We start from the raw sequence: 9,862 nt of genomic DNA, 5'->3' as shown, positions 1-9,862 counted from the left end.
GCGGCCTCCGGTACTTCGCTAGCCTCCCATTTGTAAGACAGGCTTGCTTTTTTTTTCTTGGGTAGTCTCAGGGAATACCCCTAAATTTAGTTGCCCACATGTCTAACAGGGGGTATTCTTCTGAAGAGGCCTACAGGCTTCTGACCCAGTCGGATGAGGAGTGGGAACCCTCATCTGATGAATCCAGCGGGTCAGAATACGAACCTGTAGAAAGCAGTGGCTCTCTGACCCAAAGTTCGGACGAGGAGGCTGAGGTCCCTGATACCACCAGGCGTACCCGGCCCCGTGTCGCTAGACCGCAGGTTGCGCAGGATCCGCTTCAAGAGCAGCAGAGTGGGGCTGGTGCTGTCGGATTACGTGGTGAGGCATACACCAGCAGCCCAGCCCTTCCTGGACCTAGTACCAGCACTGCCGTACAACCTGGTGAAGTAGCGAGCACCAGAAGGGCAGTTGAAGCTGGTACGGTGGCACGTGCAGTAGTGACCCCGTCGCAGCCACCGCAAAGACGTGCCCGTAGAGCCCCTAGAGTCCCTGAGGTGCTGGCAAACCCTGATTGGCAGTCCCCAACTTCAGCTGCACCTGTAGTTTTCCCTTTCACCGCCCAGTCTGGAGTTCGGGTTGAGACAGCTCAGATCGATTCGGCCCTGGGATTTTTTGAGCTGTTCTTGACTGCGGAGCTTTTAGACTTAGTCGTGGCAGAGACAAACCGGTATGCCACACAATTTATCACCGCTAACCCGGGAAGCTTTTATGCCCAGCCTTGACCCCATTTTGGAAAGAAGACACCCCAAGGTATTCCGTGAGGGGCATGGCGAGTTCCTAGAATTTTTTATTTTTTGTCGCAAGTTAGTGGAATATGAGACTTTGTAAGAAAAAAAAAAAAAAAAAATCATCATTTTCCGCTAACTTGTGACAAAAAATTTTTTTTTCGAGGAACTCGCAGTGCCCCTCACGGAATACCTTAGGGTGTCTTCTTTCCAAAATGGGGTCACTTGTGGCGTAGTTATACTGCCCTGGCAATTTAGGGGCCCAAATGTGTGAGAAGAACTTTGCAATCAAAATGTGTAAAAAATGGCCTGCAAAATCCGAAAGGTGCACTTTGGAATATGTGCCCCTTTGCCCACCTTGGCAGCAAAAAAGTGTGACACATCTGGTATCGCCGTACTCAGGAGAAGTTGGGGAATGTGTTTTGGGGTGTCATTTTACATATACCCATGCTGGGTGAGAAAAATATCTTGGTCAAATGCCAACTTTGTATAAAAAAATGGGAAAAGTTGTCGTTTGCCAAGATATTTCTCTCACCCAGCATGGGTATATGTAAAATGACACCCCAAAACACATTCCCCAACTTCTCCTGAGTACGGCGATACCAGATGTGTGACACTTTTTTGATGCCAAGGTGGGCAAAGGGGCGCATATTCCAAAGTGCACCTTTCGGATTTCACCGGTCATTTTTTACAGATTTTGATTGCAAAGTACTTCTCACACATATGGGCCCCTAAATTGCCAGGGCAGTATAACTACGCCACAAGTGACCCCATTTTGGAAAGAAGACACCCCAAGGTATTCCGAGAGGGGCATGGCGAGTTCCTAGAATTTTTTATTTTTTGTCGCAAGTTAGTGGAATATGAGACTTTGTAAGGAAAAAAGAGAAAGAAAAAAAAATCATCATTTTCCGCTAACTTGTGACAAAAAAAAAAAAATCTAGGAACTCGCAGTGCCCCTCACGGAATACCTTGGGGTATCTTCTTTCCAAAATGGGGTCACTTGTGGCGTAGTTATACTGCCCTGGCAATTTAGGGGCCCAAATGTGTGAGAAGTACCTTGCAATTAGTGTTGAGCGCGAATATTCGAAAAGCGATTTTTTTTCGCGAATATCGCAACTTCGCGATTTCGCGAATATTTCGAATATAGTGCTATATATTCGTAAAAACGAATATTTGTTTTTTTTTTTGTTTTTTTTTTCACAAAATTACAGTACACATATAATTGATTGTTTCCCAAAGGTCCAACAGCTCAGATCTTACTCACATTGCCTAGAAAGTGATTGAGGCGCGAATCTTCGTAAGGCGATTTTATTAGCGCACATGCGAATATCGGCACGTCCCAGAACAGAGGCAAAGGGCTTTGCATTCATACATTAGTGAATTGAGTTGCGAATCTTCGTAAGGCGATTTTATTAGCGCACATGCGAATATCTACACTTGTCCCAGAACAGAGGCACAGGGCTTTGCATTCTTACATTAGTGATTGAATTGAGCTGCGAATCTTCGTGAGGCGATTTTATTAACGCAAATGCGAATATCTACACTTGTCCCCAGAACAGAGAGGCAAAGGCCTGTGCATTCATATAGTATAGCACCATATTCGCGAATACGTAGAACTTCGTAAAATTCGATTTACGAATATTCGTATTTTTTATTTTACTTTCCACCTTACAGATGACATTGATCTGTACTCTGTCAACTACTGTCATCACCCCCCACTGTATCTCGATTGATTCCCAAAAGTCCAAAAGCTCAGATCTTACTCACAGTGCCTAGAAAGTGATTGAGGCGCGAATCTTCGTAAGGCGATTTTATTAGCGCACATGCGAATATCTACACTTGTCCCAGAACAGAGGCAAAGGGCTTTGCATTCTTACATTAGTGATTGAATTGAGTTGCGAATCTTCGTAAGGCGATTTTATTAGCGCACATGCGAATATCTACACTTGTCCCAGAACAGAGGCAAAGGGCTTTGCATTCTTACATTAGTGATTGAATTGAGCTGCGAATCTTCGTGAGGCGATTTTATTAACGCAAATGCGAATATCTACACTTGTCCCCAGAACAGAGAGGCAAAGGCCTGTGCATTCATATAGTATAGCACCATATTCGCGAATACGTAGAACTTCGTAAAATTCGATTTACGAATATTCGTATTTTTTATTTTACTTTCCACCTTACAGATGACATTGATCTGTACTCTGTCAACTACTGTCATCACCCCCCACTGTATCTCGATTGATTCCCAAAAGTCCAAAAGCTCAGATCTTACTCACATTGCCTAGAAAGTGATTGAGGTGCGAATCTTTGTAAGGTGATTTTATTAGCGCACAGGCGAATATCAGCACTTGTCCCAGAACAGAGGCAAAGGGCTTTGCATTCTTACATTAGTGATTGAATTGAGTTGCGAATCTTCGTAAGGCGATTTCATTAGCGCACATGCGAATTTTGCATCTCATAATATGTATTATGCGATGCGAAAATTCGAATTATCGCATATGCGAAATAATAACGAATTCGAATATTCGCGAATATTTTACGAATATTCTTTCGAATATTCGCGAAATTTCGCGAATTCGAATATGGGACATGCCGCTCAACACTACTTGCAATCAAAATGTGTAAAAAATGACCGGCGAAACCCGAAAGGTGCACTTTGGAATATGTGCCCCTTTGCCCACCTAGGCTGCAATAAAGTGTCACACATGTGGTATCGCCGTACTCAGGAGAAGTTGGGGAATGTGTTTTGGGGTGTCATTTTACATATACCCATGCTGGGTGAGAAAAATATCTTGGTCAAATGCCAACTTTGAATAAAAAAATGGGAAAAGTTGTCTTTTGCCAAGATATTTCTCTCACCCAGCATGGGTATATGTAAAATGACACCCCAAAACACATTCCCCAACTTCTCCTGAGTACGGCGATACCAGATGTGTGACACTTTTTTGCAGCCAAGGTGGGCAAAGGGGCACATATTCCAAAGTGCACCTTTCGGATTTCACCGGTCATTTTTTACACATTTTGATTGCAAAGTTCTTCTCACACATTTGGGCCCCTAAATTGCCAGGGCAGTATAACTACCCCACAAGTGACCCCATTTTGGAAAGAAGACACCCCAAGGTATTCTGTGAGGGGCATGATGAGTTCCTAGAATTTTTTATTTTTTGTCGCAAGTTAGTGCAATATGAGACTTTGTAAGAAAAAAATAAATAAAAAAATCATCATCATTTTCCGCTAACTTGTGACAAAAAATAAAAAGTTCTATAAACTCACTATGCCCATCAGCGAATACCTTAGGGTGTCTACTTTCCGAAATGGGGTCATTTGTGGGGGTTTTCTACTGTCTGGGCATTGTAGAACCTCAGGAAACATGACAGGTGCTCAGAAAATCAGAGCCGTTTCAAAAAGCGGAAATTCACATTTTTGTACTATAGTTTGTAAACGCTATAACTTTTACCCAAACCATTTTTTTTTTTTGCCCAAACATTTTTTTTTTATCAAAGACATGTAGAACTATAAATTTAGCGAAAAATTTATATATGGATGTCGTTTTTTTTGCAAAATTTCACAGCTGAAAGTGAAAAATGTCATTTTTTTGCAAAAAAATCGTTACATTTTGATTAATAACAAAAAAAGTAAAAATGTCAGCAGCAATAAAATACCACCAAATGAAAGCTCTATTAGTGAGAAGAAAAGGAGGTAAAATTCATTTGGGTGGTAAGTTGCATGACCGAGCGATAAACGGTGAAAGGAGTGTAGTGCCGAAGTGTAAAAAGTGGCCTGGTCATGAAGGGGGTTTCACCTAGCGGGGCTGAAGTGGTTAAACAAAGTACTTCTCCCAACGTGAACACCATGATGAGCTGCTTGCTATTGCTATGTTCACATATATCTGTTCAGAGATCTGGCAGGCTGTTCCAGCACACAGCAGCTTGCTGGATCCTCTACGTCCACGCCAGATCCCCATTGACGGCAATGAGGTCAGGTGGTGATCCGTTCGATTTCTGGCATAAATGCCGGGTTTCGGCCAGACAAAAACTATTGCATGCAATGTTTTATGTCCAGCAGACAGCCAGCATTTGCGAAGGATCTCCAAAACAGAGTTGTGAAGACAGCCTATGCCTCTATGCTTTATCTCTCTTTATATTACCTATGCTGTAATTGCAGATGATGAATACATGTATTTCATACTACTAATAAACAATAAGGGGCATAATCATGGTCTGCACGTTCTTAAGAAGAATGATTCCTTGAAAGTTCATCGTTATTGCCGGCATTCTAATTGATACAATGATTGTTCTGTTCCTTTTAGCCTGTGATCAAGGAGTATTACATCACTGCATTCACTGAGTGCCCCTCCTCTTGCAGATACTCAGCAAAACCCAAAGAGGGAGGGGAATGGGTAAAGCAGCTGACAGAGAGAGGTGATGATGGAGAGCGGACAAGTGCAAGGCTTATGCAGCTTCATAATGCAGGCCCTACTGCTGCTGTTAGCTATCAATCAAGCAACTACTAAAGGTATTTTCGTATCAGTACCATCTACTCCATGCCAGGCACCCTTGCAGTGGGAAGGCAGGACAGTAGTGTATGATCATAACACTGGTAAAAACACCAGGGCAACTGTCAGTTATGATGCCCAAATGCAAAGAATCCGGATCTTGGAGGAGAGAAAGAGCCTTGTGCCCTGCAAACGGTAGGTTTTATTACAACACAGCAACCTACAATAGCAGGTTTAACTGCTCCTAAAATGATGGTTGTCTTTTTATTGTTATCTGTATAATTCCAAATTTTTGACTGGTTTTAGTCAGCAGTTTATCAGTTGTCACAGTCATTATTCTATTGGTTGACACATTAACCAGTTCCACTATAAAATGTAGACATCATGTGCTAATGTACTTATAATGTAAAACTCTCTGTGCTTTACTGTTGTCGAGATATTTTATAGATGTTAGGCCTGTGATGACTGGAGCTGTCTTGAAAGCAAAACTGGCATTAAATGCTCAAATGACAGTGGGCTAATTCCCCTAATAGTGCCATTTTCAAGTAATGTAAGAAGGTTCTTCTTTTCTTCTTGACAAAAAAGAGTGCCATGGAATCAACCCTTTTAAATGGATCTCTGTGTTCCAACAGGTCTGTATTACCTAAAAGTACTCCATGTGAGAAACTTTATTCTCTCCTGCCATGAAGCATGATTTATTTGTCCTCTTGGTGAAAATTCATAGGAACATAGAGATGAGCAAATCCATTCTACACAAGTCAAATCTGTTATAAATTTTCCCAAAAAATTCAAATTCCAGTGAATCCAAACTGTGTGATTCATTTGGTAGGAACCGATCAAAATGGCAGCCACCATTTTACAGATCAGAAGACAGAGAAGGCATCTGCCACCAAAAAGGTACAATTTTTGGACCGTTCATGTGTTTACCCATAGCCATATATGTCACTTTGACATTACTAAGGGTACTTTCACACTAAAATTGAAGTTTTCCGGTATTTGGTTCTGTCACTGGGGCTCAATACTGGAAAAAATGCTTCAGTTTCGTCCCTATTCATTGTCAATGGGGACAAAACTAAACAGAACGGAGTAGTCCAAAATGCATTCTGTTCCGTTTAGTTGCATTCCCAGACCGGAGAGCAAACTGCAACGTGTTGTATTTTGGTTTCCGTCCTGGGATGCGGAGCAAGATGGATCCGGCACTACCCCCAATGCAAGACAACGGGGACGGATCCATTTTCTTTGCCACAATCTGACACAATAAAATACGGTTACGTCCCCCATTGACTTTCAGTTGAGTTAATGATGGATCCGTCTTGGCAATGTTAAAGATAATACAAACGGATTATCAGCAACGGAAGCGTTTTTGCTGGACCCTGCTCAGTCAGGGAAGAGCGAGCATCGGACGTCACTGGGCTCGGCGCATGCCCAGTGACGAGGATGAAACTCCTGCCCTCAGTCTCCTGCAGATCGCACTGGCGCAGCCCTCAGTGGGTACTGCACCTGTGCGAGAGTTCGTTCGGCCGTGAGGGAGGGGGAGGAGAGGGATGAGAGGCTGTGGGAGGTTAGGCAGTCGGAAGGAAGGCGGGCTGGGCACTGTAAGAGGGGCGTTACTGGACTCACTAAGGGGAACACTGGATGGATTACAAGATAGAAGAGCACAGCCTATTCAAGGTAAGCTGTGCTGCATGACTGCTTTAAAATCCGATTTTGGGTTAGGGGAGGTGACAATCCCTTTAAAAACATTTCAAATTAGGAATCTAAAATCGGGTTCTGTACCAAGGTACCAGCTGGTACCAAACCCCATTTCAGGTTCTGAAGCATTAAAATGAAGTGCTAGAGCAAATCAACTTCAATCTATGATCTAAAGCTCGATTTGCTCAACACTAGCCAGTAGGCCTAATAATGGGTCATGATTTCCTGTTCTGCATAGGAAAGTTTTCAGTAGCTATTATCATTATCACCATAGGCAGAATTACAATAAAAAGTAACACTGTAACCTCTGTATAACACAGTATTTACCATTCACATTAGGTGATATCACAGCTTGTTAGCTCCATCCTAACCCCTGCACAGGCACAAATCATGCCTAGAAAACTCTTCCATAGAAGACAGTGATGTCAGCTCCTGTCCATTGTGTCTATGGCCCATTTAGCTGCTCTCAAACAGGAAGTCAACATATTTTAGGCCTCAATATATATGTAGTGGACCAGAGGGACACTACCATTCCTACATTCCTATTGCTAGCCATTGTATTGGTTTGCATGACCAACTATACCACGAGCAGCAAAGTGTCATTTTGTTATATGCAAAAACTGTTATGTTCATGTACTGTGCTTGGTTCACCAGCAGGTGGCAGTGTATCTGGCTTGGAATACCTTTAGATAGAATGGAACTTACCATTCCATTCTCCCCTCTTTTGAGCAGAAATGGGCTAGTCCCGCTTCTTACCAAGGGAGGTTGCAGGTGACTGTAGGGAGTTGAGAGTTGGAGTGAGAGAGTGAGGGTGCCTTCACACATGGCAGATTTTGTGACAGAAAATTCCTTGACTGAAAATCAGTTCCATTCATTTGAATGGGGCAGCAAGCACATGGATTTCTAAAAGCCCCAGTAAGGTGAATGGAACTAATTTTCAGTTGCTAAATCTTCTGCCACAAAATCTGCAGCCTGAAGGCACCCTAAAGCATCATGGTGTGGTCAGGAAGCACTTTCCCCTCACTGATGCAGAAGCTTTAGGAAAGTTGCTCAGAGAGCAGCACATTCCTGCTATATAAAAGAACTTAGTACTAGTGTCGAGCGAGCATGCTTGGCCGAACGGCTGTTTGGCTCGAGCATTGCCATGCTTGGCACATCCAAGTGCTCAGCCGAATACTGCGGGTGCTCGAGTACAATTTAATACAATGAAAGTCAATGGGAGACACGAGCATCAAACCAGGCACTCCCTGCTCTGAAGAAGAGAGGGTGTCTGGTTCACAAAAAAAGGTTAGAAATTGATGGAAACCCCATCAAAATGGTTTGGAAACAGCATTAAGAGAATGGATGCATCTTGGATTCCTATTATCTACAACATACAATCACACAAAAGCTATATGTTAAAAGCCAGGTATATGCAAGCCATCAATCTATCCATGAGACAGATGACATGCTTAGTCAGCATACCTTACAATGGAAGCCTTGTGCACTATGAGACATTCCAAACTATCTCTCAACTGACTGAGAGCCAGTAAGCCTCAAAGGTACTTCAGGTCTGTTGGATGGCTTGGGTGGACCTGTGCACCTAGATCATAATCATTAGGGAGACAAAAAGTTTTCTGATTGTCCTAATATAATATTCAATAACCTTTCTATACAGTTTTGCATAAACATGGGCATATGGGAAAGACATGCAAATGAGCAGAATCTGCCTTGTTTTTCAGCTGAAAAACCATTTGTATGGAAAATTTGCGATCTACACTACTCATGAATAGCACCATCTATTGGTTTCATAGTCTTATGACAAGAGTAATAGTCTTGTCATAAGACTATGAAACCAATAGATGCCGCTGTTCATGAGTCATGAACAGCGCCATTTATTGGTTTCATAGTCTTATGATAAGACGATTACTCTTTTCATAAGACTACGAAACCAATAGATGGTGCTGTTCATCTTGTTTGGGTGCTAGTAAGTGGGGCACACTGCTCAACAGAGTCCACACACCGTGTAGCACTTAGCCTATAATAGCCTACTCTAACACTGAGGTGTGTATCGGATTGCTGCTATCATTCATACATCTTCTAGCACTTTATCTACAGTAATATAAGCTTGTTAGGGTGTATCTGAGGACTATTGCCCTGCTTGTAATGACATCCAATAGATGGAGCTGTTCATGAGTAGTGTAGATCACGAATATTCTAATCGCAAATTTTAATAGCAAATTTTCCATGCAAAAGGCTACACTAATAATCTTGACATAAGACTATGAAGACAATAGATGGCGCTGTTAATGACTCATGAACAGCGCCATCTATTGGTTTCATAGTCTTATGACAAGACTATTACTCTTGTCATAAGACTATGTAACCAATAGATGGTGCTGTTCATGAGTAGTGTAGATTGCAAATTTTCCGTTCAAATGGTTTTTCAGCTGAAAAACAAGGCAGATTCTGCTCATTTGCATGTCTTTCCCATATGCCCATGTTTATGCAAATTAGTTTTTACATGACAAAACTGTATAGAAAGGTTATTGAATATTATCTTAGGACAATCAGAAAACTTTTTGTCCCCCTAATGATATTGATCTAGGTGCGCAGGTCCACCCAAGCCATCTAACAGATTTGAATTAACTTTGAGGCTTACTGGCTCTCAGTCAGTTGAGAGATAGTTTGGAATGTCTCATAGTGCACAAGGCTGCCATTGTAAGGTATGCTGACTAAGCCTGTCATCTGTTTCATGGATAGATTGATGGCTTGCACATACATGGCTTTTGGCATATAGCCTTTGTGTGGTTGTCTATTGCATGTCATAAATAATAGGAGTCCGAGATGCATCCAGCTATCCTCTTAATGCTGTTTCCAAAACATTTTGATGGGGGTTTCCATCAATTTCTAACCTTTTTTTGTGAAC

General features: G+C 42.2%; 1 protein-coding gene across 1 annotated transcript in view; it reads left to right on the top strand.

Annotated features, from left to right (window-relative positions):
* The first annotated feature begins 5,171 nt into the window (after nt 1–5,171).
* Nucleotides 5,172–9,862, top strand: part of EPDR1 (ependymin related 1) — a 74,845-nt gene continuing 70,154 nt past the window's right edge. The window contains exon 1 of the mRNA XM_044295136.1: nt 5,172–5,457. Within this exon, the coding sequence (XP_044151071.1) occupies nt 5,192–5,457 (266 nt within the window). The 5' untranslated portion in view covers nt 5,172–5,191. The remainder of the gene's footprint in view (nt 5,458–9,862) is intronic.

Source organism: Bufo gargarizans, chromosome 5 (genome assembly GCF_014858855.1).
Source record: "Bufo gargarizans isolate SCDJY-AF-19 chromosome 5, ASM1485885v1, whole genome shotgun sequence".
In the NCBI taxonomy this organism is placed as follows: domain Eukaryota; kingdom Metazoa; phylum Chordata; class Amphibia; order Anura; family Bufonidae; genus Bufo; species Bufo gargarizans.
Note: the sequence above shows the minus strand (reverse complement) of the source record. Positions and strands in the feature narration are given on the sequence as shown.